Source organism: Myiozetetes cayanensis, unplaced genomic scaffold (assembly GCF_022539395.1).
Source record: "Myiozetetes cayanensis isolate MyiCay16 unplaced genomic scaffold, myiCay2020 scf3, whole genome shotgun sequence".
In the NCBI taxonomy this organism is placed as follows: domain Eukaryota; kingdom Metazoa; phylum Chordata; class Aves; order Passeriformes; family Tyrannidae; genus Myiozetetes; species Myiozetetes cayanensis.
The window spans coordinates 71,717,666-71,743,881 of record NW_026087521.1 but is presented as its reverse complement, the minus strand read 5'-3'; the positions used below and the strand labels follow the sequence as shown (position 1 = coordinate 71,743,881).

The window sequence follows — 26,216 nt, the reverse complement described above, 5'->3', positions numbered from 1 at the left end:
CCCTGTTCACTTAGAACTGTTTTTACCTCAGTGAGTGTTGTAAATCTTGGAATTAGTAAATAATTAAAATGAAATTAGTAAATCTGTAAGTTAGTCTAAGTTCCAAAGAAAACCAAGCAGTGCCCCTTTTTATATTTCAAACCTTGCATGGCTGAAGTCACGTCCTTGAAGAGCTGCAGATAAGACCTCCCTGCCCTTACACTGTGTAAATCCCTTCTATCATCAATACCAAGTACAAGAAAGTACTCAAAACTCTACAAAATAATTTTTCAAAGCATGCCTAACAAAAGTAAACCAGAAAGTTTGTAGGCTAAGTAATTTTGAAGATGCAAGAACTTAAAATTAGGAAGATTCTTGGAAAGAGTATTTTAGGTTTTTCTAACTGGTGGAAGTGAATGGAGGGAAAAAATATATTTCTTTGGAAAAAATCATCTGAGGAAAAAATAGCACGCAGAAGACATGGAGGATAATGTCATGATCAGGGCAAATGTGGGGCAGCATTAGAGCAGAATTTTGGCAGAAAAATGGCAGAGCTAAGTCTGGGTAAAATCTTCACAGACAGAAGAACCAGAGTAAAATACTTTAACTTCTAAAAATTATTTTAAAAGGGTGTCTTAACACATCTTTAAAATATGAGAGAGTGGAAAATGAACATTAGAGCAAATAATCATAAATTTCAATTGAAAGATGGACTGAGGGAAGCAGGATCCAGAGAGGTTTTATTCACCCCTCAATCTTAAAGAATGGCATAAGTAACAACAACAAACAGGAAATATCTTTGCTCAGGTGCTGAAAATCCTTCTCTCCTAGCTGAAGCATTTATCAGTTGATGATGTGCAGCACATGATAAAACTGGATACCCTAAAAATGGACCGTGTCTAATCTGTCACTAGAAAAAGACAGTAATTGCAATGATTCCTGTTCACTTATGAGGCAGTTTGTATTTCAGAAACAAAAGGTTTCACTCTTTTAATTGCAATAAAGAAACTCAAACCTACTTTAGAAAATGCTGATATTCACAGGACATAACAGCATGTGTTTACTGGCAATGTTGATGCTTTTAGGAAAATATACCATGCATTATTGCTGGGATAGCAATTTTGAACCTGTGAATGCATTATCTCTATTAGTTCACAAAATCCAGACTCCTCTTCCCAACTCCACTCTCCTTCTGAGGAAAAAAACCCTCGGAGGTTACACGAAGTTTGATTAGGTTAATTAGACAGAAAACATACTCTGAAAAGGGTAGTTGATAATGTTGTAGGGAAAGACGTTTAGACTCTCTGTGAGACCATTTCTGGTTCCTGAGCCCTACCGTGGGGATGGGGAGCCACCCTTTGGTCGTCACTGTAAGTGCAAAATCAATATAACACCACGAGGGCTGTCGGTTTCTGCGCTTCGAGGAGGGTTCTTCGTAACCACCTACAGATTCACTGGTCTTCCTGACAGATATTCCAAGGATTGCCTCTGGTTTAGCACGATTTACAGAATCCATCTCACCTGGCAGGGATGGTAGGGATGAGGAATGAGCTTGGGGGAGGCTTTGAGCGTTTTATGGGCTGCATGTTGTCACTATTGCTCCGTGCCTTCTGCTCTCTGTCACATTACTGATGCAGACCAATGTCCACAAATCAAACGCCTGTAGCACCATTTCTCTCTAAAATGAGGATTGAATGAAACAAATCATTTGCAGCTTTGTATGTTCCTCTTCCAAATGCCCAATATTAAATAAATGAAGAGGTTCCACCTGAATTACAAACTACTTTGCTTTCACCTCGTGGTGATTAGCAGAGTGATTAATAGAAAAGACCATCAAACTGCTACCACATGATTTCAGCAAAATGGGCTGGACATCCATGTAGAAAAGCAAAATCCCCAAAGAATGGAAAGCACAGACATGAAGCCCAAAGAAAGGTCAGCCGACAGGGCAGGAAAGGAAACCCATGGAAAGCAGCCAGGGAGATTAAAGTTAAGCCCCACACAACTCTTATTTCACATTGAAAGCCACAAACCACTCCCGGAAAGGAAGAAACTTTTATGCTCTCTCTTAGCCTTGATGGGAGCAACCTTCCTAAAATGCTGCTCTGTTTTATGAGAAGGGACTAAGTTCCCAGAGTTTTCCATTTACTCCTCCCTCAGGACTTTGGAAGCTGTTGTTCTTTCTTTCAGCTTGGGATCATCTTCTACCATAGGCAGCTTTTGCTGGTCAGTATGAAGGGGAATCAGTCCATGAGACAGAAAAGATAAATAGTGGATGTATAAGCACTGGATAACCCAGACATAAGCAGGAAAGCAGCGGTTTTGAATTTGGATACAGACTTGAGAACACCAAGACCAGGAAACTTAGATGAGCTACAGACTATTGGATGACCCAAAAAAAAAAAAAAACCAACCCAAAAAACCAACAAAAAGAGACTGGAAATTGCCATTAGTTCAAACTAAAGGTAACAGTTACAACATAGTACACCAGACAAACTGTGTTCCCACAAGATGAACATCATTCCTACTTACGTGTTACATTTGGAGATGAAGATGCAAGGAGGTGCACTGATGTCTCCAAGCCCACATGGTAAGTTAGAAGCAACATCAGAACAGCACAGGAATTTCCAGCTGATCAGACTGCAAGGCCTCTTGGTCTACTCCTTAATTTAAGGGCTTTTTTCCTCCCACCATCAGAGAAAGGAGAGTACACTGAATCACTGAACAACATTTCCACTGGCTAAAAGAGCAGGATTTTTTATTATTCTCTATTTATGTCTCTCAAACCGTTCTCCTTGCCCCAAAGGAGAGGCATGGGGCATATTTCACATAGGCCCAGCATGGCCCTATGTGAAATATATAATTTATAGAAAGAAAATGAACAGGGCATGAGACAGTCATTGCAGGGCTTGGCTTCTTTCCTGAGCTACAGGGCCACACACATTGCATACTTTCATGTAATGAATTTTTTTTTTAAAGTTCTATTTATTTCATCCTGTAGTAATGCAGTGTATTTAGATTACTACAGCAGTACTGTTGGATGTCTATGATTCTATGATCAGGAACATGTTCAGGTGCATTAAGTATCATCTGATCACGTGGAGAAGCAGCTGGAGCAGAAGCAGCAATCCCTGCAGTGTGTTCAGCACACGTCCAACGTGGTCAGCTCTTCCCATGGCGACCCAGATCTCTTTCCTCTCCTTGCTGTGAGGACACACATTCCATACCTGGGCAAGCACCTTCAGAAGACATTCATGCACTTCTCAGCTACAAAAAGAAAATGGGCCAGTCATGACTGACTGTAATTCTCTCAGGCAATAGGCAGGAAAAGGGTGAAGCTCCCAGAGGGTGACTTTGTGGGAGCTCTACTGCCTTTTTACCTCTCCCTTAATGGTAGCAATAAATGCTGCCAACTTCCATTAAAGGAGCATCCACTATCCAGCCAGCAACCTCGAGCCTCTCTAGGCCACTCCTTCCAGTCCCTGGCAAAGCATTTCATCACAAATAATTCCGAGGAAGTTCTTACTTCTTCATGGGACCCTGATAAAAATGTGGTAGCATAAACAATTTCAAACACTGTGCATCTGACAAAACACAGCTTGAGTAAAAAGGGGTATTTTAAAAGAAATAATTTCCATTGCTTTTGATTATACTTATCATTTACTTTATTGAATTGTTTCCACTTTTAAAATATATATTTCCACGTTTAAAATATAAACTTCTTGCTCATGCTCTGCACTGTCTATTAAGATGGAGAATAAAATTAGACTGATCGGTTTTGCCCTTGGAATTCTGGTATCAGCTACCAACACAATGTTTAAATTGCAATTCATACCTGGTGAATTTTAATCAGAACTAACCAGTAAAATTTTTAAATTGAAATCTTGAAACTGTTTCTGGAAGCGTTTCTCTCAATATCCAACTTTGCAACCTTTTTGAAGAACAGAATTGGGTATTTTACGCCTACATTGTGCAACCACATTGCGCTCTGAGAATGGAATTATTCAGGGGGCCATAACATTTCCTCAAAGAATGATTAAGGAACTGAAAAGAGAGCCCTGATGCTGTCACACTTCTCTCACGTTAGGCAAATACATCGAACAAATCAGGATGTTCTGTCCAAAGGCCGGAAAGCGTCCCAGTGACTCCCAGCTGTCCGTAAATATGTTGTACTTCAGGAAAGCACGGTGCTCCAAACCCGTGGACAGAGTAATGTTCCTGTTCAGTATGTAGACTCCGTCGTTGTGGAGAGTGCAAGTCAGGTTGAGGCCGGATTTGGACGAGTTCTCGTTGAGGTAGAGCCATTCTTTGGTAGCAGTGTTGTAAGACTGCACAGTCAGCACGTCCTCACTCTGGCTGGGTCTCTGGTTTGGTCCAAGTTCGAGGATGCAACCCCCCACCAGGTAAATAGTTTCTTCCACAGAGAGCATCTGCTGCTTGCGGACATGGACGTCGCACAGCTCAAAGTTGGTCCAGGAGTCAGAGGTGGGGCAGTACTGCAAAATGTTCATGTTCCTGTCTGGAACGGAGAGGAGACGTTTGCAAATAAACAGCTGTACCAGAGGGCAGTCATGGAGGGAGGTTATTCCTCCCTACGAACTGCATCAGCCTTTATTGCAGATAACAAATTACAGTGCAAAAGCACGGCAAAAACAGGGAAGAAATACTGATCACTGGGAACTGCAAGCTCTGTGTCCCTGACAAGGAAGTTTGAACGTTCTGTTCCCTTGCAGAAGGGAAAAATTATGCTACTTCTGGCACACTGCATGTTGTAAATTGTCTGGGGATGCACACTTCAGCAGAATAATCCCTACCTTTTAACTTACACTTTTTATTTTGCCTCTAATACGTAAAAAATTTTTAGGAAAAGGGAAATGGAGCAATATTCTCCTCTCCAGGATTATCATGAAGACAGTATGCTTCATTAATAGCTGTCAAGTGCTGATTTATCATCCAAGCTTAACTTCAGCTCTGCATTTCATTCCATAAATCGAAATTTATGGAATAAAATTCATAACACTGCTTACATTTCAGCAAGTGCCATGGGTGGCCTAAAGGCACCTTATAAAGAGAGAAAGACATTGTCAGAATCATCCAGGAGCCAAGCACTCCGTGCTCCAGCATCAGACAGAGGCTCAGAAAGAAGCTGAAGTCATCTCCACACTTCAGTTGCAGCTCAGTGTGTGCATGTGTTTGCTACAGGATTATTCTACAAAATTGCTACAGTACCACTCTGATTTACGGTCCAGTGAAGATGCTGGCTGTGCCCAAGGCTTCACTAAACCATCCCACAGTGCACAGGACTGATTCAGGTATTTATTCAGCGAATAAATTCAGTTCCAGACTCTGCAGACCTGAGCCTAAATCCAAACTCAAGTGACAAGCGGCAACAGGTTTGCAGGGTCCAGGCCGGTCTTGTAATAAAATCTGCTCCATGTTACCAGGCTATCCTGCATGAGGATTTCCAGAGGGGCTCCCAAGGGGAAGGAAGAGCAGACAGTGACATACTGGCAAGTTATGTGAGGGCACAGGCACAAATAGCCAGAAATGTAACTGGACTGCCATGAATGAAGTGCATCAGTGGCATTAGGGAGGTGCTGCTCCAGCATCTGCCTGCACTCTGATTATTTTCATAGCAATGTTCTGTGAAATTGCTGATCTAAGCTCTACATAGAGATGACCTTTGTCTACAAATGTATCATTCTCTGACTTAACTGGGAAATCCCAATTAAGTTTCTATGACTATCTATAGCAGTAAACTTCCCCTATAAAAGGTGCTATGATTTGAGAGGGGGTGTATGAAAGAGAAGTCCATTGCAACGTGGCCCTCATTTGCTCAGTCCACAGCCTGGGTCTTTTATATCCACTGAAATAATGAAAAAAAAAAACAAACCAAAGTAAACCCCACAATACAAAACATGAATTTGACAGTGCCTGACATGGAGTTTCTGTTAGGATCTAGGTCCACAAGTGAGAGCTGCAAACTGAAAGGAGGGACTTCATTCAACAAGTGTCATTATAATTTACGGTGGGAAATGCCAGATCCTCCCATATTTTGGAAAGGGCAGTCTCAGGAGAAAGCTCTACACAAATAATAAAAAAAAAAAATAGCCTACAAAACCTACCAAAACTGAGGTATATACAGAAATACCACAACATATTTAAAATTGTGTAACATATAAAAAATATTAATTGCTGCACATGTTTTATGTACTGAATATAGCAAACCAGCATACAAACCTCAGTGTCTCTCAGATAGTTAGGCTTTAACACTCTCTGACATCTGCATAATTTGGAAGGAGAATTACCAGTGTAACTCTGGCAGTTCTGGTTTCTAAGTCTGCTAGCTGTCCTAAGCCAAGGCATCACAGAAAAAACTGATTCTAGGCCCTTATTCAGCAAGTTATTGATAACAACCACAGGTGTTTGTTGTCCTGAAAGGCTCATGTTTAAATCCAGGACCAAAGTGTGCTACTTCTCCACTACTCACAACTGCATGTCGTTTTACTCTCCTGTTTCCATTGAAAAAGACTTTTAGGAGAAGACCTAGGGAAAAACAGAGGCCTGAAGGACAACAGCAATCCCCTGAGGTGGGGGAGAAGCAACAAGTCTGACCAAAGGACTGGCACTGCAGAACATAACCACAGCATGGCCCTCCATGTGGCCACAGGCACGTCCACAGATTCCATTTTCCTCAGCGAAGCCAAGAGATTCTCTGGGTCAGAACGGACTGGACAGGATGTGTTTGAAGGGTTTCATTACCACAAGGACCACGAGTAGCAGCAGTGTGTCTTTTAAAAGCTTTACAGTTGTTCAGAGCTAAAATCTTCTCAGAACACTAGAAGGGACAGCCTGTTCTGCCTGTAAAAGTTGATCTGCCTTCTCATTTTATTCTCCATTTGGAAGGAAAACCTTTAAAACCGCCGTGGTCAGATGAAGTGGGCAAAGGCCAAATTCAGAATTAGGAAATCCTAGTAAATACTTTTGACAAGCAAAAAAAGCTCTGAGAAAATGTATTCCTCCCAAAGAATGGCATTCTGTGCTTAAGGAATAAGCAAATGGGAGCTCTTTTTAAGTGGCTTGCTTTTCTACTTGATAAAGGAAAAGTAACTGTCAGGAGAGAATGAAACTTCAAATCCTTCCCTCTGTACTGTGTCCTCAGAAAACAGGGTACAGAAATGATAAAAGATAAAAACACTGGTTCTTGCTTAACCTTTTGATTATGATATTAAGTTATTAGGCTACATCTTGAATTTCCTTGTGAAACACTGAAATGTTGTAGTGAAAAGACCATGACATCTGTTAATACATGAGAAATACTAATGCAGGCAGATATTTTCTATGTATTTCTCCTTCTGTCAATCTAAACCAAGCATTTAGAAAGTAACCAAAGTACATCTGTTGAGGCCTCTCTTTGTACTATGTGATCAAACTCTAAAAAAATTGAGGGCTGAGCTGGGTGCTGAAGTACCCATCACTCTGTTCTCTCACCAAAAAAAGGAAGAAATAAAAGCAAACTTTCTACCTCGTGTAGTGTATCCTCCAATAACGTAGATCTTGCCCTTGCATTCACAGGCTGAGAATTCTGCAAGAGGGTTGGGCATGGATGCCACGAAATTCCACCAGTCGTTCTCCGGGTTGTAGCACTCCACGTTGGAAAGGGACTGCCCACCGATGGCATAGAGCTTCCCACTCACAGCCAGAAGCTTGAAATTGGACCTGAAAGAAACGATTGCAGCACTGAAACAGGGTGCACAGATGTACAGAAATACACAGGAAAGTGCTTCCTGCAGAAACTTCCAAGACTTGATGAATGCCTAACAATGCATACTTGTCTTAGGCTGTATTACAGAATCTCTTTATTAACCCTAGTAAAAAGCAATTTAAAGTGGAACACATTGAATCATGTTCTGCAAAAGGAAGAGTGAATCTTCTGTACCTTTTTCAGCATTAAACTACTGAATACATCCTCCATCCCACTGAAGCAAGATCTATCTGTAAATTATGTTCTAGCCATAGCTGCACAAAATACATTGCACTCCATGAGCAATTATTTATTTCTCTTTCTGTTCCATTATGCTCTCAAATCTCACACATGGCAAAGGGCAACTTCTAATTACTGAAGCACAAGAAGCCTTCTATCTTACACTCTGAATACAGACAGAAACAAATGGTCCATGGATAACAAAGGTGCAAGTCTGCAGGAGGAAATTGGAGGACTGGAAGAGAAAAGGATTGTGTGGTCAGCAATTCCTTCCAGCTATGGAAGCTGGGCTAATAAAAGATGAGCTCCTCCTCTCCTCAGAACCAGTCTCATTGCCTAGAAAGGTTGTTCCTTCTCTGCTGCTGAGCCAACTGAGACTCCATCATGACTGGACGTGTGAAAGTGCTATGTCTGTAAAACTGAAAGGATGTTTCAGACCTCGCACTGGCCTGCTGAGCAGCAAAGGGAGTTTCAACCCTGCATGAATCCAAGACTCAAAAACTTACCAATAAGTAGTTTTGTAGGGTTTTGTCTGGACAAAACAAACCCTGCCTAGCAGCAGACTACCCTGCAATTTCTTTTTATTAAACATATTTGGAAAAAGAGTTTGTCTCCAGATGGAATGATTTCGTCCTTGTCATCCTGATATAGCTTTGGAAACTAAAGTGCTCCTTTGAAGAAACTAATTGGTTTTTATTCATTTTTTTTTTCCTGACGTTTACAATAAAGCCACTCTGGTCACCTTCTCTCTATAGCAATTATGTCTTCCATTTTAGAGAATCCAGAACACCACGGTGATCAGAAGCAGGTATGAAATGAGGGTAATTACTATCTGGTGAAACACGTACAGCACAATTTTTGACTTTAAATACTCTAAAAGGAGACCACACACTTTTGTGTCAGCCATTTAACCACTTCCAACACTTCTTAAAACAGATGACATTAAGTGGAAGTATCTCAGATTTATGGAACTCATTAAAGACATGGTTCATTTTTACTCAAAAGTAGCTGCAAGTATCCATCAGCACACTTTATATGAAAGTTTGGACAATGGCTCAATATGTTATTAAAACTCTTGTCATTCACTTTTCCATGCCAATAACAGCAGGTGTTTTTATGGAGAGTGAACATTAGGAAATATTTAGTGCATTTTTACACTCTTCTAATGTGCTGGAGCAGCTGGAAAGAAGGAAAGCAAACACCCAGCAGAGCAACCAGCCAGCTCTCCACAACTAACAACTGTTCCATGGACCACAGCTTGGAAACAACAGAGCACAGTTACAAAGGCAATTCCAAAAGCATTTTATATTTTTTCAGTGATCACTTTTTTTTTTTTTTTTTCAATTTCTTATACGAGTCTGCAGAGCACACTGAATCCAATATTTAGCTTTGGGAGTGTGCGATACATTTGTGATACATAAGGTAATGAATATTTGTGACTTAAAAATGTTTGAAAAGTCTACTTTCCTTCAACACCGAAGAATTTCGAGGGGAAAAAGAAGTAAAAAAATGAGGAAAGAGAAGGTCTCATAAACAGCTAGCATTCCTCAGAAGCATCCTCTCCTCTATGCCTCTCAGAGTCCTCAGAGTGGCAGCAGTTCAGGCACAGATTGCTCACAAAAATCACGTTCCACATGCACTTGTATAATTCCAGCCAGGGGCTCACATGGGTATTCCAAGCCTGGAAGATTTACCTGCCATGAGTTGGAATGTTCTGAAGGAAAACAAAAGTGGAATACACAGCTGCAACTGGCACATGCAGTAGAACTCCTATCAAGTATATTATTTTTAAATAGCAAATTTCAACTGAAAGTGTAAATTGAAAAGAAAAAAGGCATTCGAGGACATTACTTCCAGCAGTCCAGTAGGTACTTTGTTACCTTCTTGACCCCAGAAACCACAAGTGATCTCGGGCAACACTTAAAATAAGCTTCTTCTATTAAAAGGTTCAGGTCATTTTCTGAGGACACTATTCCAAGTACAGAAATATCTCTGGAATGAAAAGATCTAGAATCTGTGATCTGTTCTGGACAATTTGTGAGGGGCACCAGATTTAGCCCTCAGATGATGAGACATTCCATGCTCAGTCACAGGCTTCCTATACGAGCCTGAGCAAATAATTTTAGCTCCCTTGTGTTAAAGAGGGAATAACAACTTTCTAAAGGTCCTGTGGGCATCAGAAGAATAATTATATACAGGAGTTTCCTATTGTGAACAAATCTGAAACTACAATAATAAGACCTCTACACCTAGAAAAAAAAAAAAGCTAACAGCAATAACCTAAAGCAGAACGGCTGCTGAGCATTCAGGATAAATCTGATGGCTTTTGTCTTCTACTTAGAAGTAATTTGGGACTATTTCATCTAAGCACGTGTAGAGAACCTCAGCACCCTGGAATTCTGCATTACAACAATGGAAGTAGTTAAAGACAGAAATATTGTCTGATTTTTTTAAAGGTTTTTTGGGGGCAGAGAATTCCTACACGAACAGCAAACCAGCACAACTATTTCCATAACACCTTTGCCTTCCCATATGCAGCCACTCACTTGGACAAATCCAGATACTCTCAGTTGCCTGAAGTCAAACCAATGGAAACCAAATGAAATTTCAATGGAAACTGGAACCCACCCTTCAAGATATGTAAAAAATTCCTCCATGGGGTGTAATTGTATCGGCTGACACGAATTCATCTGCCAGACAGTCACACGACTGCAATTCCTGAGCAGCAGGCTGGGCAACGACTGCCCTGCTTATTTTACTACAGCATAACAAACTAAAAATACAATGCCAGGCAAACTGCAGAACTAATTACAGCACATGTGTGTGTGTGTGTGTGTGGGGCAGACAGGCAGCAGCAACTTTGGATGTTTCAGGCAAAACCCCTCACATTAAAACTCTGCCTTGCTCTCTCGGCTCCTTCGGCACAGGCTGTCCCTTTCGGCCTTCTCAGGGAAGCTGAAATGTTACAGTCAGATAGAAAAATAAATAAATAAATAATTGCACTTCACTCCGTGAAGGTGGTAAAGTCAAAAACACGTTTTGTGAAGGGGGTCAGCTGAGATTCCATCATGAAAAACAGTTCCTTCAATTATTCAGCGAGCAAGATACTCACTGATACCTGACAGCCTAGGGGCAGGAATAATTCTCAGTTCTTTTTTGGCCTGAAATAACTGCCATGAAATGTAAGACTAGGATTACTCCAAAAAATAAGCCATTTTCATGCTACTTTTCTGAATTGCCAATGTGAAAATCTGTGCTAAGGCACACCTTAAGTTGGTGAAGATAATAACACTGGGGGAAAACATCCATGTGTTTATTTCAAGTATAATGATTATACATCCAAGAAATAAAAAGGGAAGGCGTGGAGGGAAAAAAAAAAAAAAAAAAAAGGCTGATCTAGAGTTTGAATACCCAAGTTGTAAGGTGAAAAAGGGGCCTTGAGAAAGTATTTTTCAAGAACCATGCTGCAGAATCATCGCCCACCTTTCCTGCTACACACATCACACAAACCAGCACCTCCTCACTCCATCAGTGACTGACTCTGGAGGAGATTATCTCAGTGAAATAGGGAAAAAAAAGGTGAAATGGGAAACACCTAATTTTAGGTCAAACCCCTGTTTTGAGAGGGTTTAGGTGGCAAAAGCTGAACAGAGCCTGTAGTTTTACTACCCAGACACAAAACATTAATGCCACTGGTTTGGGTCTCTTCTTGCTCTTTCAGTTTACTGGATGAAGAATTTCCATTCTGCAGTGAGTTCTGGCCTCCTTACTTGCTCTTTTTCTGAGAGACAAGATAAAACTATAAATATTTTTCCTAAAATGGAAACAAGAAGGAAGTTCATGCTTTATTTCAGTGAAGTAAAAGACTTTGTATTTATAACTCCAAAGAGGGATTGAGGTAGAGCAGCTACAGCCCTGGCCAGGGAGAAGGCCTCTCTTCTTGGGTCCTTCTCAAGGTTAGCTCCCTACTTCTATTTCAATACAAATAATACAAGTGTTTCTGAATACTAACTAAAACGTAAACGTCAAATAACCCTAATTTAAAAAAAATAAAGGAAAAAAGAAAAATGATGAATGATTGAATGATGAATGATTCCCAGCTCCACACATTCCCACTAAGTGAGAAATTTCTCACAATCTTCCTGACATTTTTCTGGTGAATATTTAACTGAAATGCAGGCCTACAAAGCACTCAGAGTTTTATGGAAGTACAAACCAATGAATAACTGCTCCAACTAAATTTTTTTCAGCCAGCTGTGGTAGAGAGTATATCCCCACTAAGGGCAGGAAAACTTGTCACTTACTTAACTGGAATTAACATAAACCACAAAGAAAGCAGGGCTGGAATTTTATCTTTGGGTTGTTGCGGGCTTTTTTTTTTTAAACCTCTGTTATTTCGAAGAGAATTTTTACTACCACCCGGCTGTTTGGAGACTCTGGAACCTCGTATACCGCAATCTAAGGAAGCGGGGAGCCCACCACCGTTTCACACCAAGGTGAGTGATCACTCATGGTGGAAGGGCACAGCACAGTCCTCCTCTGCTGATGCCCAGCTCGTGCTCTCCCGCAGCATCGACGCAATGAGCCCCATCTCCCTCAACCTTCCCCCGCCACGGCAGCTCCCTGAGCGGGTCCCTGAGCGGGAGAGAGGTGGATGAGTTGTGCTGCTGTGGGATGAGCGTGGCTGGGAAAGCCTGTCCAGTGGCTCAGTGGCCAAGCACCGCGGTCCTTCCCCCCGCAGGACGCGAGGGATGCAGGCGGATCACAGCACAGAGACGGGGCCAAGCTACGCCTCGTAACACCGAGCCCAGCCAGCGCCTCGTGACTTCAACAACACACATGGACACACACGTGTGCTTCGGGGAGCAAGGGTTACCTCTTCTGGTTCATCGAAGCCAGCTGAGTCCATTCGTTTAGGCAAGGGTTGTAACAGTGGGCGGCCGAAATCTCGTGGCTGGTGATCCTGTAGCCCCCGACGATGAACAGGTAATTGTCCAGCGTCGCCGACCCGTAGCCTCGGACGCTCAGCAGGTCGGGGGGCAGGTTGTTGGCCAGGGGCAGCCACCTCTGCGCCTCCTCGTCGTACCTCAGCATAGACCAGGGGGGTTCCACCTGGGGGTGACGGCCCTGGGGCAGGCCCGGGGAGGAGGCGCTCATGAAGTCCCCGATGACCACGAGGGTGGCGGTGCCCCTCATCCGCCTCTCCCTCAGCTGCTGCCGGAGAGCGGGGGGCAGCAGCAGGTGCGGCCGGGCGTCGGGCCTCCGCAGCACCTGGTGGTAGTGGGTGGCCATGAAGTCCAGGCAGGCGTCGTGCAAGTCCTGCAGGCCGTAGACCTGCGCCAGGCGGTGCAGCTCGAAGCAGTTGCCCAACCTCACCTGGGACAGGAGCAGGCGGAGCAGGGGCGTGACCTGCAGGTAGGAAGCGGCCTCCACCAGCTCCTCCAGCAAAGGGGGCTCCTCATCGCCGCCCTCCTCCTGCTCCAGCCTGGCCAGGCAGGACGTGTTGATGAAGTCCAGCACCAGCTCCAGCCCCAGGGCGCTCAGCCCCCCGCGCAGCAGCTGCTCCTCCTGCCCCTGCCCTGCCTCCCGCATTCCCGAGCGGTAGAGCGCTCGGAAATAGTCGCTCTGCTCGATCAGCTTCCTCTTGCACACCGGGTAGCGCTTGTCCCCCAGCCGGATCTGCACCACCTCCTCCCCCGCACCGGCCCCAGCCCCTGCTTCCCTTTCCCCCTCCTCTTCCTCCTCCTCCTCCTCCTCCTCCTCCCGCCGCCGCCGCCGCTCCGCCAGGGACATCGCTCACCGCGGGCCTGGCTGCGCTTCAGCCCGGACGGTGCCGGCAGCGCCCCGGCTCCTCCTCCGCCGGGCCGGGATGGGATGGGACGGGATGGGATGGGAGGAGCGGCGCCGGGATGTCGGGATGCCGGGGAAGGAGGCGCTGCCGCCGCTCCGGCCCCTGCAAGGAGAGGGAAGGGGAAGGAAAAAAAAAACCAAAACACACACACACACACAGAGAAGAAAGAAAGAAAAGCCCTAAAAAGGCAATGTTGAGCGCTCCGGCGCTGCCAGGCTACCAGCCGGGGGGGGGATGTGGGCCAGCAGGGCATCCCCGGGGCCCAGCGCTGGGGAGAGGGCACTGCCCATCCCGGGAGGGTGTCGGGGACACGGTGGGAAAGGCCAAGCACTCGGGGCAAAGGCTCAGCCATCGCCCCCGATGCTCCCTCTCTCCGGCTCTCCCGATTTGGGCCGGGATCGCAGCTCCGGCCGCAGCTCTGACCCCTTGCCATAAATGTACCGCTGCATCCCTGCGGAGGGGGGAACGTTCTCGGGGGATAAAGTTCCGTTCGTGTCCGTGGATTCGCGCACAGCCGGAGAGGAGGAGGAGGGAGCGGTACAGCCCGACACCGGGGCGTCCATTCCCTGACAAAAAGCAGCCGACGGGCTCGCCTTGCACATCTGGAGCAGCAGTGGGGTTTAGGAATGGCAAGCGTGATACATAATCCTGCTGTGGTTCCTCCTGCGTAGGTCCCTCCGTGTCTCAGCGCCTGTTTTGGCCTGTGAGGACACTGTGTAACCTGTCCTGCCAGTCTGTATTCTCTATTTAAACCAGGCTGCTGGAACAGGACATCTCAGGGGAGTGAGCTACATACCAGGGCCCGGAGCTTGCTGGACATGAAGAAGGAAAATGAACAACTGGGCATCTTGGGCAGGGATAAAGCAGCAGATTTTCTGTTCGACTTGCTGCACTATTCAAACATAATGACAGTTCTTCAAAAAAACAAGCAAACAAAAAAACCCAAAAAACCAAACCCAAAAAACAAATACAAAAAGACAAAGCAAACCAACCAACCAAACAAAAAAAAAAAACAACAAAAAAAACAAAGATAAAAACACCTGCAGAAACAGCTGAGGAACTCTGAGATCCCATGTATTCCTGTCTGATGATGCTTGACACAAAGATGTTCAAAATATATTTATCTTTATAAAGATATTTTTCACCTCATGTGTTGCAGACCATAGAAAATCTCTTCCTTTAGCTCATCTCAAGTTATTGCAGATTGCTTAGATTTCAGACAATTCCCTACTTCCACTGCTTGGAAGGATCTTTCCTCCCACTAGTAAAATTTTTCAGAGTGATATTAGGCTATTTGGGGTGGGAGTGGGGTCCTTCTTTTTCAAGGAAGGCAGGGTTGTCTGCATTTTAGCATTTCCTCTGTGAAATGATCCTCTCTCACTGTTTTGTTGATCTTCAGCTTCTTAACTCTAGCTCACACAGATGACATGAATGTCAATCTCAGAGTTGCAGGTGTTCTTTTCTGATGACTTTTATGCAAGCATTTTTTGAGGTGAGGTAGATTTCTGTGCATTTTTGTTTTCTGCTTCACTTCAAAGCATATTTGTTATCTTGCCTTTGAAGGGCCCACTTAATGTTCTGACACCCTTTCCTGTAGGATCTCAGCCAGTCCCAAAGAGCTCTCTTCAGCAGCCACAGTCCCTCACTAGGTCACCATCACCTCTCTTTCCTACTAACGAGTTTCACTCTTTGCTTAGTTTGTGTTCCTCTTTCATTCTCCCTCAATATTTAATTACTTTTCAAATTCCTGTCTTCTGTTCTTGGTGAAGCACTGCGTTGTTTTGCTTTTTGAGTTTCTTACACCTGACTGAAGCTCAGTTATGATCACTGGGCTGGTTTTTCTCTGCTTTAGGTTCAGCCTTGGAAAGATCATCACACACAAGGGCCTCAGCACTTCTGTAGGAGTCCAACCCATAATTCCTTCCTGTACTTTAATTCCCAGAGGCAGACATTTCAAGCAGTTGTAATCATTCATGCTCCAGATGTAAACAGGGTTCTCATGTTTGGCATGGCCAGTGAGCTCCCCTGCTGGAATACAGTACGATTGCCAACACAGTGGTATGATTGCCATCTTTAGACATCTGTTTTGGAGTCTCTTATGTTTCATGTATTCATAAATTAGCTCCTAATTGGTGAGTGGTTTTTTCCATGTAGTCACCTATGGTTAAGTTTGACCTCAAAGTGTTGACACTGCAGCCTGGGTAGATGGAATATTTTTTTCTGTTGCCTTGTGTGTCTTCCTGTTGCCCGTGTGCCTGCACCTGCCACTCTGCCTGAGTTTTGAGTCCTTCCTCCTCACAGTCCATGAGATTTTTTAATAGAGACCAGATCAGTTCTGTCATCTACTAATACATATTTCTTCCTGCCAGCAAACTTCTGAGGGCACAGACTCCTACAGCTTTCACCAGGAGCTCTCACGTGCCCAAGGGGGGTCAGCAGTGCTCTCTGTTGAATGACCACTTTTGAAAAAAAGCCTAAATGTGTTTCCTCAGCCAGTTGTTTTTACTAGGCTTATTGAGAGCTCTCGGTGCTTTATCCAAGCTTAGGGCAGGCCAATTGTGTTAAGCCAGAGCGTGCTGAGAGGGCAGTCCCCAGATTGCCCCTGGAATCAAAGAACAGGTCTTGCTGTCATCTTTGTTGATCTTAAGTGAGTAAGAAGTGTATTTTTCAGAGCTGGAACTCCAGTGCTAGAGCTACAGAGTCAAAATCTGCGGTTCAGAGCCATAAAAGATTTGAATGATTTTTGAAACAAACATGAAAGACCATGTGTCATTCTTCAGGAACACGCTGAGGCACGAAACAACATGAAAACAATCGTGGTAGATGTTAAATGAGTTTGTGATAAAGCATACCCTGAAGAACAAGATATTTACAAGATATTTTACAGCGAGAAAGACAAGTGGAACTCTGCTCAGCTTTTCATTATCTATCTTTTAGAGCCAAAGCTCCTGGGGCAAAATCTTCAAGCTGTTTTAGGTAGTTCAGGTTTCTTTACAGTACCTGAGAGACGAATTCATATCAAGGAAAAGGGTTCTTAAATGCCAACAAACAGACCAGGAAGACACCAGAGAGTCTCAGTCAGGGCTCTCTTGCTCTAGAGCTGAGATGGCTATTTCTGCTTGAGATTCACAGTCTGGACAATTTTTTTCCTGTGCCTGGTGCCTGAACTATTTTCTTGTAATTAATGCCTGAATTATTTCCAAGGCTGAAAAGAGATCACTCTTTTCTTTTAGAAAGACTTGGAAATGGAAGAAGCTCTTTTATACAGGAACTACGTTGTATTAGACCGTTCAACCATGACACAGAAAATCAAAGCCTTTCTCTGCCTGGGCATACATTTATTTCTGTAGCCCTCTCACTTTTCCAACATAGCAAAAGCAAGGGAGCACAGAGAGTCAGGAGGAGCTACCACTTCAGAGGCAGGAAAAGTAAAAAATTAAAAAAAAACAAAACAAAACAAAAAAACCAAACCCACAAAAAACCCCAAACTCTTAAGCATCAGTGCAGTGTCTCAGGGAAGTGGCTTTATGCTTGTTTTAGGTAAAACTCTTGATTTAATGCAGACCCACTGGATAATACTTGAGAACCAGAGAGTGACACCAACCTGAATGCCCTAAGGATAGAACCACACAGAGTGAAAAAAAAGCAATGGGAAAATTTAATTCCTTTCAGCCTTATTAGTCTGAAGTGTGAAATGGAACAGAATCAGGGGTTATTTAAAATATACATGCTATACCCAATATAAAATATAAAGTGCCCCATTCTTCCCTCTGAGGTGCCAGGGAATTGTCTTGCACTGCCAGGGAACTTTGAACTGAGTAATAGTGGAATTACTCAAGAGAGGAATTATTCTTTTGGAAAGGATTTGCCACTGCTGCCATTGTTTAGTATTTTCCTTGTCATGGGATACAAAGTAAGCATCTATGGAACATAGGAAATATCCTGCAGTATTTCAGCATTAAAAAATATCAGTGTTCTAAAGGATCTTGGTATTTCTGAGAGGAGCTTACTGGAGCATAGTTTTACTTCAACTGAAGTTTCTATCATTTTTGATGGATGACTTGCTAAATAAAGATAATCTTTTTTTTCAGATTCACAGCCAAACAAAGCACTTCTTACCCAACGCCATTAGCAATGCTCTTCCAAAAAAATAAAAATAATTTTAAAAAGCACTCCTATTTCTAATAGTGCTTTATTTCCTAATATTTTCTGTTCAGTTTTTTTCTGCTTTTAATGTAATATTTATCTTGTTCCTTGCCACAAAGGCGTGCTGCAACGCTACGGAAAAAACACTTGGAGCGTTATTCTTTTTTTTGAGCACAGATTATTTATTATGAAGTTCTCATCCCTGCTTTAGCCAGAAGTGAGTGATTAGCATTAATGCTGCGGTGTGTGCTGCTGAGCTCTCTCTGGGCAGCAGTTCCAATAACCTGTGTGTTTGTGGGCACTCCGTGTGGATCACGAGGAGCTTCGGGCACCTGACAGCAGAATGGAGGTGTAAGCGTGGAAATTGTTACCATGGCCTTCAATCTGTTCCATTTTGTATTCCTCCAGGCTGCTGGAGTGCTCTGCCTGCTGCTGAACCCCCTGCCAGGGATGTTTGCTCTGCACAAGTGCACTGTGCAGCCACGGCCAGGAATTCCTCGTGTAGCTGTGCCTAGAGGAGACTAAACTGGGGGCTTTTGAAACAGCAGATATTCCTTAATCCTGGTGCAGACAGGCAGAGCTGAATTTCAGTACATAATAACTAGGTAAGACGAATGGTAATCCACGTGGAAGACTCACTAAGCATCCAGCTGTATAAAATGCATCACAATCCTGAAACTCCATCCCCTTTGCCTGGTTTCGAGTTCTGCCATAAATCAGCATTCGTTCATCACTGTTTGCTAAACACCGTGCCTTTTGTCATAAACCTTGGCTCAAGCCTGTGTGTGTGCCAGCAGATTTATGTTTGTATAAATCTAACCTGGCCAAGGCTTCTGTTGCTCTTTGTTTGAACGCACAGATTCCAACCTTCGTGGAGAGGTTTTGCCAGAATTAGTCTGAAGACGAGCTCCAAGACAATCTCAGGGCCTGGCAGCCCCTTGGAAATGAGGGTTTGAAAAATGGTTTTGCACAAAGTCCCAGGAACAGAAACTGTAATATTTTACCTCTATTTACCATGTTGCTGGGATGGGACTGAAACCAGAATCCTGGAGCCAACTGTCCCAAACCTTGGAGAAGGTCAGATTCATTAAAAATGTGATATATTGCTCCAAGCCAGAACCTGACCACTAATAGCTGTTTTTGACAAAACGGTTCTCTTTAAAAAATGCTGTTTTGTTGGACTTTTGACATTTTGCAAGAATGTTTAGATTTCAAGGAAAATTTTAAAGGAGAAAGAAAGCAAGCACATTATTTGAATAATGTCAAAAATCTTTGCTTGGATTTTTTTTTTCCCCCCAAGTATTTAGATTTCATTATTTCATGATCCCTCACAGAAGTATTTTGTAACTTTTATACCGTAATAGGGTTACAGTGACATTTCCTGGCATTATCAAAATGCTTAGCTTACATAAAATTTTGACCTTACAATTGCTGGCAATTGTTTGGCAAAAAAAGAGTTAATGCCTGATGATGGACTCTTTGTGCTTGGCAGCTCTTGGATTGTGCCATTCTCACTGCCAGCCCAGGTGGGAAACTTCAGGTACTTTTTCTAAGAAGAATCATTAAAAAAGACAATTTTTTTCCCTGTGTGGCAGGTTCATCCATATCTCTTTTACTGAAAGGTCTGCAGAACCATCCCTGTTCTCACAGAAAACGGCAACTGCCTTTTTGTTTCTCAGGAAGAAATTCGAGCAGATAGATGAAAAGAATTACTAAATAACACAAAGTGCTGGTCTGATACCAGCCAGGGACTCTTTGCAGCAAGAGTCCCTTGATCCTTCTTTGCAGAGCACATGGAACAGTCGGTCACTGGTTTGCAGGTAAGACTCGGATATTTCCTTCCTGTAAAATGTTTGTGAGTTAAAATTTATGTATTTGTATATATATATGTATTTTCCACAGAAAAATCAAAGTAAAATTATGGGGAAGCAAGGCAGAAGATTCTAAAACTTAATAGACTGAACTTTTTAGTTTCTGAAGGAAATTGCCTAAAGAAGCCATATATTTGCTTATTTATTTCAATCTCTTAGTATTTCATTAAACAGAAAGTTTCCCTGCAGATATTCTTGCTCTTAAAATTTATTCAGAAACAGAGAAAGAAAAGAGAATAACAAGTAATGGAAAGGAAAAAAAGGCTGCTTAGTTCAAGTACAGAGCAGAACATATGAAGGCATTAAGAGCAGCAATGTGTCTATTGGCAAACTGTGGCAAAAAGAAAGAAAAATATTTTTAAATAGACATTGAAAACACACAGATCTGCACACAATAGGATTGGTTCAAAACACAGGAAAACTTACTGGATGGTGTGGCAGATGCTTATGAGCTCAGGCACGTTCACATCCAGGCATAGTCAGCTTTGTCCAATATAAATACTTCCTCTGTATCAGTTCAATCTCCCTGTTAAGTGCTTCCCCAGGTTTTGAAATCCAAGTCTCCTGGATTTCTGTTCTGGGAGACATGGGACGTGTAGGAGTGAGGAAAGCAACCAGGAATTTTGCATGCGAGTCTTATAGAACAAAATAGATCTGAAATTCCTACTAAACGTGTTGCCAAAATACAGGCATATCTTTCAGAATTCTGAGTTTGTCCCATACCAGGTGATGCCTTGGATTGCTAGGAAAGCTGAAACAAACATTTTAGCAAAATACATTGTCAATAGTAGCAATGGTAGAGAAAGTCTAAAAACTTCCCTGTGCAGTCCACTGAATGCAAGCTAACAGGTCTTTTAAAGTGTATTTAAGGTTTAATTTGTGATTTTCACAGAGGTGAAAATGAAAACAAAGCACATCAAACTACCAGAACTAAATAAAACAACACAAGTACCGAGAGCTGTTTTCCAGGACAGAGCCTTAAAGAATTACCCACTTAACCCTTACTTACAATTTCATTCTTGTATTCCCCACAACAGAAATCCTCCTAATTATAGGAATATGAATATTAATATAATGAATAAGGTATGGATATTAGGTGATTGATTAATTTCTATTATTAGTATTCTTAATGCATGAATTAATACTAAATTATATGAATATTAAATGAATAAAATAATGATCAACATGAATAAACCTGCTCTGAACTTTATTACCTTCCAAGGAGTTCTGAAAGGAACTTAATTGTTTGCATTTCGGTTCATTTCCAAACTGGGGGCCTTGTTCTGCAAAACATCAGCTATAATCACTACAGAATTAAAACGAGTTTGAGGTTTCCCCCACTTTATGCAACTAATCAATACTTTATGTAGAACTAAGGAAATTCCTTGATTCTAATCCCGAAGGATAAAAAGGCAGTGTAAACCATTTTATATATTCAAAGCACAGTTTTTATTGCAGACAGCCCTATTTCTACCTAATTCTCTCAACCTCACTGTATAGCCCAGTGAGTTTAAATCAATTCATATATTGTAATAACTTAAGGCCTTCCTGTATGAAAGGCACACAGAAGTGGGAATCAGGGATCAGACTGGTTCCTGTTAAGAAACAAAACGCGTGGGAGTTTCAGGTTTCAGACCAGGTGCTTGAAAAATCGCCCCCCCTTTTTATGTCAACTCCGTTTTCTCTTTGACAGGCCTTCTCCAAGCTTAAACATAAGCAGAAAACTCCTTATGGAATGCTGAATATTCTTAAAATTACTAGGGGCAGGATGAGAGACACACACTCTTGTCCAAAGAAACAAGTTTTCTGAATGAGCAAAGACAACCTGTGCCTTTTGTCTCTCAAAAACTGTCTCCAAATAATTAGGTTAGAGGGTAACAATAGTAACTATTGTTATTATTATAATCGTGTGTAGCTCATAAAATGGTTGCTTTCTTCCAGCAGCTGTCCAAGCAGCACCATGGGAATTGTTTGGGAAAAACCCATCCCCTGGCTCACGTCCCTGGCAGAATTGGCAGCATCCCCACCACTCCAGAGGTTGTCTCCTCCAGTGCTGGTCCAGCCTGTGGTGCACCCATGGAGCAGAGTGCAGAGTGACTGAGCCCACCACACCCAGGCAATGGCTCTGCTGGTGGCAGCAGTGCTGTTGGTGCTGGGTTTGGCCCTGGGGTCCGACTCGCTCTGCTCCCCCACCGCCTTCTACAAGGACTGCTGGATCCGGCGCTTCCCAGGCCTCCTGGTGGACCTGCAGGAGTCACAGAGGAGGGGAGCCCAGGTGCTGAAGGTTTATGCAGAAGTCTCACCCCAGCAGTGCAGCAGAACCTGCTGCCTTCTGAGGAATGGTGAGTGTTTATTGCCGAGATCACGGCGCGCAGTAAAATTGACGTCACAGCACACAAGGAACACGCTTTGGGTAGTGCTTCTATAAACTTTCCTTTATTTGAGGAAGAAATGGGCGAGAGGATCTGTGTATTTTTTTGAGGCACCTTGTAACTGTTCTCCCATTTTCAGTCCCATAGAAAGGAAATTGATAATCTGAGTTTTTTTTAGAAGAGTGCTCTAGAAACACGTGAAAATCTTAGGGTCTGCTCTGAAATCTCAGGTCTCTGTTACACAGCTTGTAGACAATGCCAGCATTAAAAGAATGACTCTTCAGTATTCACCATCTACTCCTGTAGAGAACAACCAGTGACAGTGATTCCAACAGCCCTCTTCTTCATGGAGTATGGCATCAGAAAGGGGAGGGAACACACAGTTTTCATTTGAAATACAAGAATATTCATTTCCTTGGAGAAAGCATTCTCTTATTCCATGTTCACACCATGTTTGCGGTGCAAACCAAGTAAAATATTAACATGAACAATAAAAATATTAATATGAACAATAAAGTTATAGCAATAAATGATAGCAGTTATTCAGCTGGCAACCCCTTTTCCCTAGCCTTGTAAACTCAGAATAAAAACAAGAAAAATCAGTGTTTACTTTAAACCCAGTACTATATTTTGTATCACACTGCACTGGTACACTATAGGAGTATATTTTAGGAGAATACATGAAGTGCATGTTTGTGGTGCCTAAATTTTCCAAAATCACAAGACTTGGAGGGGGTTTTGGATATGGAGGATGAAAGCGAGGAACCAGTTACTAAAAAAAAAGTCAACATAAATTTTGATGAAATTTTGAATTATGAGCAAAAACAGGACCTTGACAATCTGACAGTGACCAAACTGCCATCAGCATTCCTGGGAAGAGTCAAAATCTGTCTTAAATAATGTGAGGAAATAAAAATTTAATATATTTCAGCAATGTTCCTCCTTTTTGGACAAAAGTCTTTTCCTCATAGAACAAGGGACTGGATACCTTACAAAGATAATTAACAGTAACTTGGAATCTCCTTTTTATATTCTTACATAGTCAAGTAAAAATTTGTTACGATCTTAAGTAAAATAGAGACATTAGAGGGCATTTCAAAGATGCACTTTAAATCAGTTATTATTTAATCAGAGACACATTTAGAACTCAGATGGCTATTGTGGTCCAGATGTAAAAAGAGAATATAATTATAAGTAGTTGTACTTTTTTGACTGTATGCTCGATTAGTTTGCATGATAACGAGAGACCCACAGCATCTGGTTCTCTCTTCTCATAGGATCTGGGCAGAGCTGCCCACTGTTAATGATCTCCTGATGTTCAATAACAGAATAACATACAAAATGCAATAGTCATTCTGCTGAGTAGCTCAGCTTTGCTCTTTCTGGATTGCAGCTTCCTGCAATCTAGCAGTGTTCTACCATGGAGCCATCCACGGGCACATGAATTGCCTGCACGTGTCCTGCCCAGCACTGGAAAGCTGCATCCTGAAGGCTGGAATGAATGTCATTTTGTACAACATCACAACAGGTAATTAAGCACTTCGTTTATAAAGGCTGAAAACACGGCAAACTATAGAAAATGTTAAAATTATACCAGGTCGGCTGCCGTGCTAGAAGATGTTCTGAAGTAACATGCTTCTGAAGCAAAAATGCTTAAGGGCTTTTGTTTTTTCATGCTCTGTGTAACTTATCAATACTGTTTGCCCAATATTTGGGCAAAGTACCCTACCAGGTATTTTGGATCTGTCCCCAGATCCAAACAGTAGCAAGGTTGAAAATTTATTCTCATTAGGCATCTGCACAAAGAGCACACAGGTTGCACAGCCTTCAAACACGTGAAGCAGACACACAACCACAGGTGGTACCAAAAGCCTCATTCTGCTTTATCTAGCTCCCAGGATGGAGATCTACTAGTGAAAATATATATATATACACACATATATAAAATGAAAACAATGTCACCTGATGTTTCAGCCCCAGCTTCTCTCCAGTTGCTGGTGCAGACTGTCATACACACACACAGAGCTTTCTGGGATGTCCCTACCCCCAGTAACCTAGATCCCACCCTTTCCTCACCTTTGGTTCCTTCCCCAAGCATCCCATAGTAAGTCCTGTGCAATCCCAAACTGCATCTCATGAGGTGTCCCACAGCCTCCAGTCCAAACGGTGCTGATGGGTACTATTTGGGCTCCAGGTACTCCTTTTGTGGGTGTGCAGACAAAGCTCTTATCACACGACACTGACACTGCTGTGATTTCCCAGGGATTGATCCAGACCTCCTCGTTTTTGGAAAACCGACCTCCAAAGAGCCAAACATTCACTCCCCACAGGGTGAGCACGAGAGGCAGAACAGCGCAGAGACCACCGAGGGGGAAAGGTGCCGACACCGCAATGCCACGTCAGGGTCCCCTCTGCTCCAAGCTCCAGCCCCTACCACGAGCCGTGGCTCAGCAGCAAGCACTTACACCTCCAGCACAAGCCCCACGCTCCGAAAAAACCAAGTTACTGCTCATCCCAGGGCAGAAACTTTTCCAGCAGGCGACCAGAGGACGAGCACAACTTCAGCGAGCCCCAGGCAAACCCCAGGCTCAGACAAGAAGGCTGAGGGCTCAGCTCCAACAGCCAGGGCTGCCGATGGAGCATCCCACATGCCCACCCCTCCCCGCCTGAACAGCAGCAAGCAACACCTGAACGAAACCAAGGGCTACAGCGGCAGGAATTCTACCCTGGAAAACGAGGCACCCGCCTGGGAAGCGTCGGCTTTGGGGGTCTGGTTGATCCCTGCTGTTCTCTGCTCTTCTCTCCTCTGCCTCTGCTGCTGCACCGCTGCTCTCACCACGGGCCGCTGCAGCAACAGGAGAGGTCACTACAGGCCCCTAAGGAGGAGAACAAAAACGTCGAGACAATCCGTAAAATACGCTGCTGTCAGAAGCGGTTTGTAAAACACCGTCACCATCCTTGCTGTGGGACAAAGAGGCTTTTCTTTAAAATACGGCAATTCATCTCTTTTACAGAAGCAGTGATATTTTTTCATTGTATTTCAGTTATAATTAAATTCTTGTGAGATGAAATACAATTCCCCCTGTCTCTTGAGCTAAGAAGTACACACTCACAGCTCCCACTGTGTGCTCAGAGGTGTTCAAGCGCGTTTTGGTTCCTAATCTGATGCCAACTGATGTCTAACAAACAGTGTAACACTCTCCCTAACTTAAGAGAGCAGGTTCACTGCAGCTGTACCCATTAGCATGTCCATGTGTCAGGATATTATTTAAGAATTAAGATTAATGCAATGTTCAAAGACTAAACTGATGAGGTTGTAAGGCCACATGAACACCTAGTTACAGCTGAGCAGGTTTCAGAAGAAAAGACCTCTCTAAAATTGTATTTTAGTCCACATTGATCACCACTGGAGCTTAGAAAACTGGAGTTCAAAAAACCCGCTTTTTTATAGCATTTTATTGACATCATATGCTAATTTGTATGTAATAGAAGAGAGACCGACACAGGACAAGAACATTTTAGAAGGGTAGTGTTATTTAATCAGCTGAAATAACACAGAATTCTTCTGTTTCAGCTAGAAAACTTGGAATGGGGTATGACTTGTTTTTAAGGGCAGTCCTATGCTTATGTGTAGACCAGGAGCTGCAGACTGTGTGGCTCAGGATTTTCTCTGGACAGTGCTCTACCTCAAATTGCCTCTCAAATTCTGAAGGGAAAGGTCACAGCTCAGTAAACCACCCTTCTGTTGATGACATAAGCAGGCTTCACTCCATTTATAAAGTCTTCACCAAGAAATTAGAGCTTTGCAAAGTTCATGTTTTGACCTCTGCCACATTCACAGGTCACAGATCTGATCAAATACATTAAATAAACTGATTAATCACATGTTCCATGTCAAGTTGTGTTTTCCATGAATTAGCTGTGATAGAATCAAAATAAAAAATCAGTTTCCTTTGCTGGGCTGTTCTTTCTACCAGACAGTAGAATTAGTAACATCAAATTGTTATTTTAAC

General features: G+C 42.9%; 2 protein-coding genes across 2 annotated transcripts; one reads left to right on the top strand and one right to left on the bottom strand.

The window, feature by feature from the left end:
* Nucleotides 1–2,724: 2,724 nt before the first annotated feature.
* KLHL42 (kelch like family member 42) lies at nt 2,725–13,756 on the bottom strand. The gene is made up of 3 exons (XM_050324235.1): nt 12,840–13,756; nt 7,505–7,698; nt 2,725–4,498 (listed from the first exon to the last, which is right to left on the bottom strand). The coding sequence occupies exons 1-3, from the start codon at nt 13,754–13,756 to the stop codon at nt 4,047–4,049; spliced, it is 1,563 nt and encodes a 520-aa protein (XP_050180192.1). The 3' UTR covers nt 2,725–4,046.
* An 8,194-nt stretch (nt 13,757–21,950) lies between these two features.
* On the top strand, nt 21,951–25,145 carry MANSC4 (MANSC domain containing 4). The gene is made up of 3 exons (XM_050324962.1): nt 21,951–22,173; nt 23,597–23,731; nt 24,466–25,145. Exons 1-3 carry the CDS (start codon nt 21,951–21,953, stop codon nt 25,143–25,145), a joined length of 1,038 nt encoding a protein of 345 aa, XP_050180919.1.
* Nucleotides 25,146–26,216: the final 1,071 nt, after the last annotated feature.